This window comes from Balaenoptera borealis, assembly GCF_965194805.1.
Source record: "Balaenoptera borealis genome assembly, chromosome: 12".
Classification (NCBI taxonomy): Eukaryota; Metazoa; Chordata; class Mammalia; order Artiodactyla; family Balaenopteridae; genus Balaenoptera; species Balaenoptera borealis.
Genome location: NC_138869.1, coordinates 66455112 through 66471875, shown reverse-complemented (window position 1 = coordinate 66471875; position 16764 = coordinate 66455112). Strand labels below are relative to the sequence as shown.

The window sequence follows — 16764 nt, the reverse complement described above, 5'->3', positions numbered from 1 at the left end:
CAGTGGTATTTTATAAATACCAATAACAGGAACATCTACGTGTATTAGAGATCACTAAAAGAAATACATACACACACAGAAACTATTTTAATGCTGGGTAGTTTGAGAGAATGAAAGATGGTTGTTCAGAAAAGGCCTCAGGATCTGTTGCCCCTACCACCAGGCCACCTGCCCTCAAGGGGTCTCCTTTTAGTCCTTGTGGAGGGAAGGGGCTGGGGCCTCAAACCTTAGGTGGGTTCAGTTAGCAGTAATAAGAGTCCAAAGTCACATACTACAAATCTAATAACTTAAAATGGTCATTTGAAAACTTATTTGAGATAATATATTGAAGTCTCAAGGACCGTCAAAGATGACAGCAGAACAGGCTAAGCAGTCAACTACAAGGCAGGCAGGACAAACAGAGCTGCATTGTGGAAGATTCTATCCTAATGAATGTCTTGTCCTACACTCCCACTTTTCAGGGGTTCCTCTCAGCTCTTATCATATCAATCTCATACACAATGTCCTCAACTACCCCAGGTCAGAATTTCCCCAAGTGCTCTAACTCCAAAATTTATGCTTTGATATATTCCCATTCACCCAACAGTAATAAATATATACTCATTTATATTCATAGACATAAACCTACATACTTGAAGATCTACATCCATGCACTTGCAGACATGTTTGGATACGGATAGCGTCTCTTTCATGCACAAGTTGATAAATATATATATATATATATATATATATACAAGAACAAGTTCATGAGCCATAAATTTTTGCCTTCATGAAAATTAGAGCAACTAAAATTTATCAACACTTGAAAAGTATTCAAATTTTTAGCTAATAATAACTAATAAATTATAAACTAGTGTTCTAGGAAAATGTTGATATATGCTGGCAGGGATGTTAAAGCCAAAATGGAAAAAATAAAACACACAGCCTCTAGACTGAATATGATTACACTCTGCCTCGACAGTAATACAAATAGCAAAACTGTATAAGAATCTGTTCAGTTTTTCTGACTTTCAATTCCTGTGAATTCTATGGTATATGCGATTTATATATTTTACTAATGATTAGGCACATATTCAATTTTTTCACACTTACTTTTCCTTCCTGGAAATTAATAAGATATCATTATGTTATAGCATGTCTCAGTTCAGTTTAATTATTTCAAACTTTCTAAAAGAGTTCTCAGAACAGACTTGTGGTTGCCAAGGGGGAGGGGGTTGGGGGAGGGATGGAGTTGGAGGTTGGGATTAGCAGATGTAAGCTATTATATATAGAATAGATAAACAACAAGGTCCTACTGTATAGCACAGGGAACTATATTCAATATCCTGTGATAAACCATAATGAAAAGAATATTTTAAAAGAATGTATATATATGTATAACTGAATCACTTTGCTGCACAGCAGAAATTAACACAACATTGTAAATCAACTATACTTCAATAAAGAAATAAAAGAGTTCTCAGCATTCACTTTTTACTGTCCCTACTGTTCAACAGAAAATGCCTCCAACAAAACTATGAATCTGAAAACAGAAGATGGTTATTATATGTAGTTTGACTAGTTAAATCATTTGATACCAAGTTTTACATGTGGCTTCATTAAAATTATTGATAGCTAAATAGGAGTTCACACAAAATGAATGACAAGGATCGTCTTTGTCTTCTCCTTCCCAAGTTTGAGAAGGAGTTGCTGGTCTTCTTTCACACTTGCTTTTAGGAAAAAGAAAAGTGGCATCAACTATCCGGGGACTTGCAGCTTCCCCAGAGGTGGATGGTGCAACCTCCAAGCCTGAGTCCCCCTGGAACTGAGGCAGCCCCATGGAGAGGGAAAGGGGCCATGGGAGCTCCTGACCCCTCACCAATCTGCACTCCCAGCCCAGGTTTGAGAAACGCTAAGCAGTAATGCAAGGATAGCAAAACTGCAGGAAAGCGCGGTGTGAGAGTGTTCAGTCCTAACTCGTGTTCAGTCCTAACGTGACTGGCTCTGGTTCCTGAGTTACTCAGGCTGAGTTTCTCAAATGGAAGATACTGAAGTCCTTCTCCTGAGGGCACATTCTTGGCATTAAAACAACTGCTTTGCAAATGACAGAAAATTATTATTTTCTATGCTTCAAACAACCCATGTCTTATTAATAAAATTTTTTACTAACCTCACAAGAGTACTTCAGAACATGTTAGGTCACTGAGTTGTTTTTTGTTTTGTTGCATTGTAATATGCCTTTTCTCTACACACTATGGTTTTGGATGGCCACTCAAAAAAAAAAAAAAAAAAAGAATAAAAATTCAACGGTTAAAGTAAATAGATTTTTCTGACAGAAGTTATCCAGGAACTTTCAATATGTATATGAAGTCTGCATACACAATATTTGGTATATAGGCAACAATACATTTTAAGTAAATCTGACCTTTTTGATATGATGGTACTTGCTCATTTGACCCACTTACTAAAAAACTAAGGCAGGATGCATGTCTCAGAAATATCCTGTAAAACTATTAACCTGAGCTCAGGAGAAAGAGAAGGCTGCTGGTAGATCAGAGTGAAAGGAGGAGATCATGAAAAGTCACAAAAGTCTTTGGAATCATCATAAAAAATCTGAATAACTTGTCTCTGAAGAAAAGTGATTTATTCAGGTCCATCCACCTCAGGCTTTAAATGCTGGATCTCAAAATAAACTACAGTTCAAAGCTAAGCTATATCATCTTAAGCCATTTGTAACCAACTGCAGTGATAGATTAAGCTAGAACTTTACTAATATGTTAAAAAGAAAACACATTACAACAAATGAGTACAAAATAATTTTCCTATAACTGAAGTTCCTACTGTTCAATTGACTGACGTGATGTAGTGAAGAAATACAGGCTTTGGAACCTTACGCAGATTCAAATCCAGTGCCTCTACCAGGTATTTGACCTGGAGAAAATAAATATTATTCACTCCCTTTCCTCATATTAAAAATGAAAATCACAGGACCTTCTTTGCAGGACTATAAGAGTTCAGAAGGTATGCAAATTCCTTAGCAAACTTTACTGATAAAGCGTGGTTGGTGCCTAAATGTCCACTGAAAGATGAATGGATAAAGAAGATGTGGCACATACATACAATGGAATATTACTTGGCCATAAAAAAGAATGAAATAATGCCATTCACAGCAACATGGATGGACATAGAGATTATCATACGAAGTGAAGTAAGTGCAATGGAGAAAGACAAATATCATATGATATCACTTACATGTGGAATCCAAAATATGACACGAATGAATCTACCTATGAAACAGAAACAGACTCACAGACATAGAGAACAGACTTGTGGTTGCCAAGGGGGAAGGGGAGTGGGGGAGGGATGGAGTGGGAGTTTGGGATTAGCAGATACAAGCTTTTACATATAGAATGGATAAACAACAAGGTCCTACTACATAGCACAGGGAACTATATTCAATATATTGTGATAAACCATTATGGAAAAGAATATGAAAAAATATATATGTATAACTGAATCACTTTGCTGTACAGCAGAAATTAACATAACATTGTAAATCAAGAATAGTTCAATAAAATAATTTTTTTAAAAAAAGAGTGGTTGGTGGTATCATCATCATCATCATATAATTTCCTAAACTCTTATTAATAATATTCTATTAACAATTAGCATAATATTATGTCTCTCATATATTCTTAAATTTGTCCCATGCAATAAGTCAGTTGCAAGTCTATTGCAAGTATTCTAAAATAATACTCCTGCCCCTAAATAATAACTGGTTATCACTATGGCATTCCCATCAAAAGGTCAGCATCTATATAATGCTTCGGAGAGCAAATAGATTTAAGAGATCCAGCTCTCTAGAGATGAGTGTTTATGCAAGCTTCTGTTCCATCTCCTTTAGCTCAAGTTTTCCCTTCAACATTTTCTAGAGCATACATTCAGCAGAATTACAGTGAATTAAATATTAAAATCTTGTCATACGGGAACGGGAACTAAGTGACAGCAGACATTCACGAGTGAACCTCTGAATCACTCCATCTGTTTCTCCACAGGTTCTGCAAATGTCTTTTAAACCCACCCCTAAAATCTAGGCAAAGAGAATTCCAAATTGCCCTCAGCTTTTATGTGCGATCAGGTCCACAGCTTTCTGCAAAACGCAAGGTTTGAACGGTGACATAGCATTTTAAAAATCAGAGAATCCTTGGTCCCTACGTAAAAATTCTCAAAAGGTAGAAATTGTGTCTAACTAAAATAAGATTCATATTTTGACTTCAACATTCAGCTATGATCAGCTTCTATTTCACAGTGAAATAAATATAGATTGAGGAAAGAATTTAAAAAGTGGATGCCAAACTCTGCACATCCAGTGGGTTACAGAGATACAAAAGTAGTGGCAGAGAGCCCCTCCACTTCCTTCAAGATCCATCTGGAAGGAAACCCCAGAAGGAAAGACGTCTGACAGACATGTTCTCTTTGGGGTTTCCTGACTCCTTGTCTTCCAAGCTTCCTAGACCCCATCAGTTGTTAATAAAGTTCACCAAAAAGACTTTCTGAAAGGCTGATTTCACAGTGTGAAACTTATATTAAAGGCATTTTTCTCTAGCTTAAGTTTCCTTCCATCTGCATTTCCCTACTTCACAAATCCAAGAAAGCTTGACTTGGAAAATTGCAAGCATAAGGTGACATTTGATGTGCTATCAGTAGGATACTCAGCCCAAATGCTGAATCCAACACCGGAGACCATATCTTACACACTGCAACAGAGAAGCTGCATCACCCTGAGGGTATCATTATACCCCTCGATGTTTCTACTCCTTCTCCTGTCAAATGGAGTTATGAGAAGATGCATATCATACGCTGTGTGGATTAACCTAATAAAAACCTAGACATGGAAAGTGAATGAAAAGCTAGATTCTACTTTTTTTTGACCTTTACAATGATAACCATGAAAGAAAAATATAGACTTTCAAACTTCCAAAATGAATACATGAATTTAAAAAACAGACATTCTATTCCAATACAAAAAATAATAAGAGTGAAAGCTACTAATTCTTGTTTACAAAAATAATAGCTTTGATATAATTAAATACATATTTTTGCCAATCAGAAAGTCAATGAATGAGGCTTAAACCAGCTGAAGTTTACTCTATGAATGAATTTTTACCATATCCAAACTAATTTATTCTGCAAACATTTACCAGGATCTAAGTACTTAAGTCTTCTGGATAACAGAAAAGGTAAATAAAACATAGTTTCACTCCTTGAGAAGACCTCAGTCTAGCACTGCAAATAGTACATATTCACTAAAGAGATGTTTCCACCTACTCAACCATCTTTGGGAAGGAACTGGGCTTCAATGCAGAAAACAAACATGGGTCCGCTGAGCAGTATTCAAGAACTGGGGTTGGCAGGGGCAGCAGTGAAGAACACAGAGAAACACTTGTAAAAAAAAGTTTCACCACAAGTAAAAGGCTAGTATCCATCTTCAAATCAAGTATGAAAGTAATAATAAGGCAATTTTTAAAATTAGGGATCTTTAAATTATTATTTTTTGTAAAAGATTAGATATATGAAAAATAGATACATACGTAGATAGATACATAGATTGATTGATTGCTTGATGGATGACAGATAGATAGATGATAGATGTATGATTGATTTATTGATGGATGGATGGATGGACGATGGATGAAAGATGATAGATAGATGACAGATGGGTGAAAGAAAGAAAGATAGATAGATAGATAGATGACAGATGGGTGATAGATAGATATAGTTAAGGCAATTTTTAACATTAGGGACCTTTAAATTATTTTGTTCTTGTAAGAGAGAGTAGCTTAGATATATGATAGATAGATAGATGATAGATAATAGATTGATGACAGATATATAGATTGATTGATAGATGGATGGATGATAGAGAGAGAGAGATAGATGATATATGGATGACAGATAGATAGGTAGTTGATGCAGCTACAGATTGATAAACACAGATACAGATACAGATTGATATGTTATATTCATACACATATATATTTACCACATAGACTACAATCATCATCACTAACTTCCCTGGCCCTGAATTAAAATAAATGTACAGGCTTGTGTTTAACTGAATTGCAAGAAAGGATTGTGGGGGGTGGGGGGTGAGGGGAAGTGATCCAAATAAAAAGCAAAGCCAAGAAATGAGCTTTCAGAGGAACACATCAATGAAGAATGAAAATGTGGCCTGAGCTGCACCCCTGGGACAGAATCTCCAGTGGTTCTACCTCCCATGTGACACTTGGCCCTCCTGCCCCACAGTATCCTCACCACCCGGCAAGCATCAGGGCCAGGGTACAGCTCTTCCCCTCCCTGGAGCAGGCGGAGAAGTGTCAGCTCCTCCTTTCTAAAGCATGATTGCAACTCACAGCTCCAGCCCCTTCATCACTACCTAGAAACAACAGCTTTCACTTAAGTTTTATATTTTTCAGAGAGCTTTTCCATTCTTGCTAATCTTGGCTTTTACATAAATTACATGAAAAAAAAAAGTCCAAAATATACCTCTAGGAACCTGAATAACTTTTTAAATTATCCTGCAGTAAAATTCAAGTAAAAATCAGTCTAATTTCAGAATGAATGTGTTTAGGAATAAGATCTGGTGATCAATATTTATTTTCTATGAGAAAAGAACATAAATATTGGCTCATACATATGGTTAGATCCAGGAGAAGAAATTCCCAAACACCTGAGCCTTCATTTAGGAATGAATTCTGATCACTATGAAAAGGAAGATGGTCCCAAAGGGAAAAATGGCAAACTCCTGGTAATTTAAAGACAACTTCCTGCCTGCTGAATGATTATGATTACACTCTACACTGTTGGAAAATATGCCAATGTTTAGAAATGTCCTGGATGGTCTCATTAAAGCATCCCCATGTAATTGTCCAGTAAGGACCACAGAATCAAATAGCCACATGCACAGGAAGATAACCTGGGTGCCCAAGGTAGCTAAGTATATGAGTAAAGCATACAAATCCTGTTTAAGGCATTCATATGTACTTATCTTTTAAGTGTAGTCTTGGCCAAACAAAACATTTCCAGAGGTTAAATATGGCTCACCCGTGTAGCAGCAAATTTGCATCTCCTACTTAAACTAACAATTGTGAGACCAGGAAACTTGTTTTCTTGTGTTGCTTTTACTGTGAGGTCTTCAAGCAGGCTGGACAACACTTTCAAATCAGAATTTCTTCTAAAATGATATTCCCCACATATATGAGTTTGTATGATCTCTTTTAAATACCATGTGCTCCATAAAAGTGACCCATCAAGTTATGGGTCTGCACAGTCTAGCCCCTTGGTTGAGGAGGGAAAATCAAAAGAAACAAAAATAAAAGCTAAACTTGGAAGAGGAAAATGAGGAAAGAAGAAAGGGTCAGGGAAAGTTACAGCCCAGAGTGAATAAGCAGAAAGGAAGCCAGAAGACTTGGAGGAGCTCAGAGCTAATGAAAAAAACAAGAACACAGAGCAGGGGGAGGAAAGGATGTGAAAGCCAGCTGGAAGGAGAGAAAGCAAGGAAGTGAGGAGCTAACAGAAATCCAAGGACAGAAAGTATTGGAGATGGGAGGGAACAGGAAATTTATTGGAAACCAAGTTGTTTTTCCTTATGCATCCAATGCAATTCTATTCCAGGCAGAACTCTAGTCTCACCTTCAAAGAGGAGAGAAGGGAAGTCAAAACTCATAGGAGTCTCTCATGGGCTGGAGCCAGGAGCTCTCAGAAGACAGATTAGAGGAAACATGAGCCTACAGCTGACCCTTTGACAGAAGATACAGGGATGAAGGGGCAGCAGCATCACTCAGTCCAGCATTTCCCAAAACGTAGGTGAAGCAAAAACAGTGAGAGCTGGGCTCCAACACAGAGCTACTGAATCCGAATTTCTAGCACATTTAATAAACACCTCCGTTGACTCCTATCACCAGAAAGGTCAGGAAGCACTGGTATAGTGGTGAAAACTGGGAGCTCTGGAACCTCAGCTGACTGAATTCAATTCCTAGATCATCAACTACTGACCATGAACAAATTATTTAATGTTTCTGCATCCCAGTTACTAAACCTATAAAATGCATTGTTACGGGGATTGAGTTATGGCATGTAAAGCAGTTAGGCAGTGCCCAATACATATTGAATATGAACCAGGAATGAATCAAGACAAAGCAAAAGATAGCATTGTAAAGAAAAGGTTAATAATAAGAAGGAAATATTTTTACCCATTTCAGGGCCATTAAATGGAAAGATCCAAAATAATCTCATGCCAATAGAGATAAAATACTGTAAATTTAATCACTCATTGATTCATTCATTCATTTAACAAATTTTATTGAACTATGTCACACATAAAGAGGGAGTAAATAGCATACTGTTTCCCTAAAGCAAGATAATTTAGGCAGCATATTTTTATCTTTAAAAAATATCTTCTCTATCTTTCACAATTTTTACTTATAGTGAAAATCATTATAAGTCAGTTTTTCTGTAAAATATTACTTTTTCATGAAGCAGCCAATCATTTTATTCAATTTTTGGACTTTAAATTGTTACTCTATACAAAGTTCAAGCTATAAGATGAATAAGTTCTAGGAATCTAAGGCACAGCATAGTGATTAACACTACAGTTAATAATATATTATATCCTTGAAAGCTGCTACGAGAGTAAATCTTAAATGGTCTCAGCACAAAAAAGAAATGGTAATTATGTGATGTGATGCAGATGTTAGCCAATGCTATGGTGACAATCATTTTGCAATATATGAATGTATCAAATTTGTATACCTTAAACTTACACAATGTTATATGTCAATTATATCTCAATAAAGCTTGAAAAATAAATACACAAATTGTTACTCTCAACGGTTTGCATATTACCTGGAATGTAACCACTTCAAAAGCTTTGTAATATTGTAAATGAATATATTTTTTCAATTCCAATTATATTGCAAAATAAGTGTTTTTTTTAATATTTCCCCTGTTATATTAGTAATTTTTTAACTAGCTTGTTCAGAACAAACTTCTCACAGAGAACCAGAAAATCTGGTGAAAATATTAGTGAAAACACTTGTTTGATGGCCTTAGGAGTCTCCAAGGGAGGGTGTACTTCAGTGGCCAAGATACTAGCAGAAGAAAAACACAGAGGGGTGATACCAAAATTCAGCATGAACTTTCCTCTTGAGGCATTCGCCAATTCTATGCAATCAGGTGAGAAGCTGAGAAGAGCATCAGAGCTTCCAGGAGTCTTAGAAGTTGGGGAGGAAATATTTTTGAGTTCAGGTTCAACAAGTAGAAGACATTCTGGTAAACATTCTAGGGTTTTAGTTAGAACCCCTGGAGAGCAACAAAATAAAAGTAAGCGTGAAGAGAAAAGACAAGCCCTCACAAATGAAGTAGGTCCAGCCTTGAATCAGCTAAATATCTGATTGGCTCAAGGTAAGCTACCCTTGCACTTATTGCCTGCTAGAAACAAAAGATAATCAATCCTTCCTGCACCTCACACCCATAAGAATGGCTATTACCAAAATGACAAGAAATAAGTGTTGGTGAGGATGTGGAGAAAAGGGAATCCTTGTGCACTGTCAAGGGGAATGTAAATTGGTGCAGCCACTATGGAAAACAGCATGAAGTTTCCTCAAAAAATTAAAAATAAAACTATCATATGATTCAGCAAGTCTGCTTCTAGCTACTTATCCCAAGGAAAGGAAATCATTATCTTGAACAGATATCTGCACCCCCATGTTCATTACAGCACTCTTTGCAATAGCCAAGACATGAAAACAACCCAAGTACCCATTGACAGATGAATAGATAAAGAAAATATGGTGTATATATCTACACAAAGGCAAATTATTCAGTCATAAAAAGAAGGAAATCATCCCATTTGCTACCTGATGGACCCTGAGGGTATTATGCTAAGCAAAATAAGTCACACAGAAAGAGACAAGTACTTATATGTGGAATCTTAAAAAAAAAAAAAAAAAATTAGATACAGAGAACAGACTGGTGGTTGCCAGAGGCAGGGTGTAGAGGGTGGGCAAAAGGGAGCGGGAGGAAGGTAATCATTTCTGGAGGACAGTATGACTCAGAGCCTCAAATGATGTCTATAACATTTTCATAACAGGTGTCTAACCTAAACTGAAAAATTAGTAGGCATTGCAAGAGGAAAGATACATGAAAGAGACCCACTGGAGATCTGAATATTGGAGTTACCAGACATGGAACTTAAAATAACTGATAAGTATTCAAGAATTCTTGATAAGATGGAGAATTGTGGCAGAGAACTAAAAATTGGTTTTGAAAACCATATAGAAGTCCATTAATTCAAAAATATAACTAAAATTAAGAACTCACATTAAATCAGCAGCAAATTAGACAAAGATAAAGAGGGAATTAGTGAAATGGAATAGGTGAGAAAAAATATTCAGACTGAACATGGTGAGAAAAAAAAGATAAAAAATACAAAAAATGAGTATAAGAAATAAATGGGTCACAAGGAACATTCTAAGATTCTTCAAGCTATAGGTCCAAGTTGGGGGGTGGTTAAAAAAAGAAACAGAAGCAATAGTTGAAGAGAATTGATTGAAAAATTTCCAAAACATATGGAAGCCAACAAGCATCAAGATCCAAGTAGTGCTATGAACCATTATCAGATATAAAGAAACTACCAGTCAACTCATCATAGTCATACTGTTGGAAACCAAAGATAACAAGAAGAGAATGAAAGATATATTATCATCAAAGAACTAAAAGTAAAACTAACAGCTGGTTTCCCTCTGGTTTGTCTCTGGTTTCCATTTTATCTGTTGAGAAGCCTGCATTTTGTACCTCTGTCATGTCATGTATTCTAATTCTTTATATGGAACATGTATTTATACTCAATATTCATTATATTTATGCACAGTGCACACGTATATACATAAATGTAATTCAAGCAAAGAAAAACTGAAAGAAATTATCACCACCAGATTTTTACTAAAGAAAATATTAAAGCAAGTATTTCTAGTTGAAGGGAAATAATTTCTGATGAAAGAATGGAGATTAAGAAAGCAATAAAGAGCAAAGGAAAGAGGAAATATGTGCATATATATAAATGTACATTGACTATAAATACATATTACAAATATACCATATAGAAAATTAATATATACAACAACAATATAGAAAGCGAAGGCAGTGAAGGGAGTTAAATTATCATATTTTTAATAAGTTGCAATAGAACTAATTTATATAATATTTTAATAAGTCAAGGCTGTACGTTGACATCTTATGGGTAGCAACTACCAGTACCATAAAAACAGCACATAACTAACAAGCCAACCCAAGGGAAAAATGAATTTTAAAATGTACATAATTTCAAAAGAAGTCATAAAAAAGAGAAACAGGGCAGTAAAGGACAAAAGAACACTTGAGACAAACAGAAAACAAACAGTGGGATGGTAGTTTGGTTTCTTTCTGAAAATTCCTCCCCACTCACTCTAAGGTATTTTGTAAATGTACTAACAGCTTCAGAGTTGTCAACTGAAAAGCATAGAGTCACTTTAATCTTTTAATTAAATTTAAGCAAAAATATTATACATTCCAATTAAATTCAAGAGACCTTTTAACACTAAATACTTGGAATCATAATATTTGCTGACAGTAAATGTAACTTAAAGGATTAGGATATAATGTAAAATAACTATAAATTTAATCTCATATAATCTACAATTTTGTCTTTAAAAAACTAATATATTTTAAGTGTTGTTTATGATAGAATTTAGGTCCTTGGGAATTTTATTGCTGTGATGGGGTATTAATACATGAAGATATTTAGCTACTGCTTAACTAGCACTTGGACATTAAAGAAGGACTACTTTACAGGGAACCTAAATTTTAATCCAAACTTTAAACCACCAGTTAAGCCAGCTTCATCATATCCATTTTAACAGAGACAAATATAGAAAATAAAACAGGCCCTAAGAGACAGCTTGAACCATAGAAGGTTCAATTTTAACCTCCTGGTCTATTAAGGAAATCTTCTGAAAAACCAATGCCATTAGTTACAAAAAAAAGAGAGGAAGAGAACTAAAGAATTTAATTAGTGGAGCTGTGGTAGTGCAAGCCTTTAATTCACATTGACCCATTTTATATTTGGTAATAAATTGCTAAACTTCAAATGTGTATATTTGTACTTACACACACACACAATATTTAATTTTATCTTAATAATATATTGGTAGCAGAAAAAGGGCTAGGTTTTGAATCTTTCTATTGACTAGCACAGTATTCTTTCAAAATAGAGCACTCTGTCTGTCCCAACTGCAGCCAAATTATTTCAAAACTTAGGGGTCCTGCCCATGATTCCCTCTGCCAGATTTAACAGTGGAAAAATAGTTAAGCTCTGTGCATCTTTTAACAGCTTCCAGAATCCATTTTCAACTCTTTCCCCATCAAAGTATGACTAGATTCTATAAGATAAAAAGATGACACAACCCAAACGTCCATCGACAGATGAATGGATAAAGAAGATGTGGTACATATATACAATGGAATATTACTCCACCATTAAAAAGAATGAAATAATGCCATTTGCAGCAACATGCATGGACCTGGAGATTATCATACTAAGTGAAGTAAGTAAGAAAAAGACAAATATCACATGCTATCACTTATATGTGGAATCTAAAAAAAAAAAAAAAATGATACAAATGAACTTATTTACAAAACAGAAATAGACTCATAGGCATAGAAAATAATCTTACAGTTACCAAAGGGGAAAGCAGGGTGAGGAATAAATTAGGAGCTTGGGATTAGCAAATACAATCTACTATATATAAAATAGATAAACAACAAGGTCTTACTGTATAGCACAGGGAACTATATTCAATATGTTTTAATAACCTAAATTGGAAAAGAGTCTGAAAAAGAATAGATACCTATACATATATGTATGTATAACTGAATCGCTTTGCTGTACACCAGAAACTAACACAACATTATAAATCAACTATAGTTCAATAAAAAAAGGTAAAACACAAATAGTTATAATACCCATCTAACAGCACTAAGACCAAACTTTATTGACACCTGTCTTAATTCTCATCACTTTGGCATTCACATAACAAATAGTTAAAATTGTACTACAATGTGTCAATCATTGTTTTGGAGCCTGAAAAGTTCTATGAAGGATTTCACGTTCCCCATAAATCTGAGATGCTTATGCCCTAGAAGGAAAAACATCCATTCATTTGTTCATTCAACAAGTATTCATTGGCCATTAAAAACTAATCAGACATTTTGTTCATTGCTGAGGATTTTGTGGTGGAATTTTTCCTTACTTTTATGATACTTAGAGAATGGTAGGGAATTAAACATAAAATGATCACAACAATAAATGTAAAATTCATATTATTTGTAATGAACAGTGCAAAGTAAGATAACAAGAAATGCTTGCCTTGAGAGCCTGGGAAAGATTTCATGAGGAAGCAACATTTGAGTTGAGATCTCAAGGTCAGTTATTTCAAAAGAATCTTCCTAGCAGAGAGGAAAACAGGTAAAGATCATGTTTCCAGAGGAAAGATGATTGGGAAGCTCAAAGAAGGACACAGTGGCAAGGATAAGAGAACATAGCTTAAGATGATGCTGCAGAGAGATGCAATGAAGAGATCACCTGAGGCTTCCAAAAACACATTAAAGATTTTGCTTGCTATTCATTCCTAAAAGCAATGAGAATTCACAGAAGGTTGTGAAACGGGAGAATAGCATGATTCTGTGTGGAAAGGGTTGGTCAAAAGAAGTGATATTTAAGCTGTGTCTGAGGAATAAATAGGAGATTCTCACTAAAGCAGTCCAGGGTTAAAACGGCAATATTTGGAGAAGGTATTGCTATTTCTCCAAAAAGGAACGAAAAGTCTTTATTAGGCTGATGAATGTCCAAAAACCCTATTCCCCGCATTCCTAGATCAGTCATCCGAGTCATTTTCTTTCTTTTTTTTTCATCCTAGTCATTTTCAATTACCCTGTTTCCACATCCCTACAAGGCAAAGTAGACATCCTCACCTAGCAGTCTAGCCTCTGTCATGTTCCCCAAAGCCCACAAAATCAGAATATGGGGGTCGCGGGAGAGAAAAATAATATTAACCCAGCAACAAAAGTCATATAAAGTCTCAGACTTAGAGACTGGAAGGTAAGGATTCCTGATTCTGTAACAGAGTGAATATGAAGGTTATATTATCTTTAAAATACAAAGATCAAATTAGAAGGCGGGAAAATTAAATAGAAGACAAGAGAACATACAGGAAGATAAAGAATTACTTTCCCTTTCTTGATTGTCAGCAACAGTCTTTGAGTCAGATGACCAGGGTCATCTTTTAAGTAATGAGGAGCAAAGTATCTTTTAGAGAATCCACAAACGCTGAACTCCAATCTGTAGAACTAAAATTACAATGCCACAGATCGATACATTGAACTGAAAATACACTAACTATAAAACTATAGAAAACTGGATGCCTAATATTAGAATAGTTGATTTAAAAACACAAACTTAAATTATGCTTACCCACTAAAATATTATACTTAATACAAGTTATTATTTTGTACATAGGTGAATCAGGAATAAACAGTTTTGTATCCACCAAAATTCGAAAAAATAATAGCTAAACCCTGAGTCTCCCTCCCTTTTCCCACGTTTTCACATTCACTTAACAATTATCACTGTTATTCCTTTGTGAAACTTTAAATTTTAAGCTCTTTTAAGGGAAAAGTCAATTTCTTTATATAGATTTTCTTCATTTATTTGCCGTTTCCGGTTGAGAGTGCATTAAATCACAAGTATGTGGATACTACTCACTTGCCTAATAATTGTCTTAAAATGGGCTTTCAGGAATCATATGGGAATACATTTTGGACTGAAATCGCTGTTATTTACCATTTTTCCCCAGCTTGTTCAAGTGTGTTGAAGCATAAATACATTAGGGATAATGAATGATATGACGGATGATTTCATCCCACCGTGTTTTCTGTGTTGGCTTTGTTCCTTTTTCCGCCTCATATTCTGACAAATTCGTTGTCTTTGTCACACAATAATCAGGAGAGAACTGAAAAGAAGGGCGCTATCCTCGGAGGAGTGCTGTATATTATGACTCATCCCTTCCAAGGGAAACACAGAGAAGGAACAGTTTCCTTTAGGTGACCTGCACGTGGCCAAGATAGGGATTTTAGTGGGTCTGAGCTGCAGGGGCGGGTCTGCAATTCACCCCAGAGAGATGATGGGAAACCTTTTAAGGGGTGAGGTTTGACATTACAGAACTGTCGCAGGAAGGGCCCGGGGTGAGAGGCTACACAAGAAGGGGAGAGGAGGCCTGGGGGATGACGAGAGAGTGTGGGGACACCCTGGGCCGCGAGGTGGTACCTGCGCGGGCTCGAACGCCCCTGCCACTGAATCCCCGATCCAGAGATGCTCCCGGAGAAGTTGTTGGTAGCTGAGGCAGTGCTTCACCGCGGATGGCACGTTCCCCATGGCCGGGTCCGGGGCGGCTGTAGGCGATGGGAGAGAGCGGGGAGGAGAGGGATGCGGGCCGGGCGCGCGCTGCGGTCCCGCGCCGGCCCCCGAGCGCGCCTTCCGCCTCCCGCGCGCGCTGAGTCCGGCCCCGCTCTGTGCACTGCGGCGGCGCCAAGCCGAGAGCGCCCAGAGCAGGGCGCGCGGGAGACACCTGTGCGCACGCGGGCCACCCGGAGCCGAAGCGCGGAGGAGATATTCCCAGCATGGCGCGCCTGTCGCACTGCACCCAGCACGTAGGGCTGATCGCATCTGCACACGCCCCATTCACCGGCTTCTCCCCTGGTTCAGAATCAACAGGGAAGAAAGGGTTAGGTCTCCCTCAAAGGAAGAGGGTCTGCGTTTTCTTGTCTGGCAGTCTGCTCATTCCCAGTTTGCTCATTCCCAGTCCACTGTAGATGCATCCGGCCTTGAACTCACCTGAGTTTATCTTCATGACAATAAACTTGACATATACACACAGATTTAAAATAGATAACCAACAAGGACCTACTGTATAGCACAGGGAACTCTGCTCAATATTCTGTAATAACCTAAATGGGAAAAGAACTTGAAAAAGAATAGATGCATGGATTCGTACAACTGAATCACTTTTCTGTACACCTGAAACTAACACAACATTGCTAATAAACTGTACTCCAATATAAAATAAAAGTTTAAAAATAAATACATCAGTCATATTGGCTTAAGGCCCACCCAAACAACCCTTCAAATCAGAAAATCAACCTTGACACAGCACTACCATCCAATCTACATACCCCATGCAAATTTCACCAACTGTCTCAACAGCGTCCCATTTGCTCAAAAATTAGCTCTATTTTTTAAAAGCTCGATTTTTAAATATGAGACAGGAAATATGCTCAGTATTTTGTAATAACCTGTAAGGGAAAAGAATATATATATATATAAAACATATAACACATATATGTTATAACTTAGCCCATACATTTATACTACATATGCCAAGCTTCTGTTTTGTTTTCTTTGCTGTTTTTCTCTTTGCTTCTAATATTAAGGTTTTATATTTTGAAAAAATGATGCAGATCCAAAGTCTTCATATGGAAGAATTTCTTTATGACCTTTCCTTTATTTCCTTGTTAGGGCCCCACCTTAGTTACTTCTGCAATGGTTTCTCTTTATATGAAATTATTATATCAATTATATCAATCTATGGCATATGCTAAAATAAATTTCTTGGAGAGTTAAAAAAAATCTGAATC

At 36.4% G+C, this 16764-nt stretch overlaps 1 protein-coding gene across 2 annotated transcripts in view; it reads right to left on the bottom strand.

Annotated features, from left to right (window-relative positions):
• HMGCLL1 (3-hydroxy-3-methylglutaryl-CoA lyase like 1) overlaps positions 1-15778 on the bottom strand; it is a 143269-nt gene extending 127491 nt beyond the window's left edge. The window contains exon 1 of one of the 2 annotated variants that reach the window (XM_082347218.1): positions 15398-15778. In XM_082347218.1, the coding sequence (XP_082203344.1) occupies positions 15398-15505 (108 nt within the window). In that variant the 5' untranslated portion in view covers positions 15506-15778. The remainder of the gene's footprint in view (positions 1-15397) is intronic. The other variant, XM_082347217.1, reaches the window with a different exon arrangement.
• Positions 15779-16764: the final 986 nt, after the last annotated feature.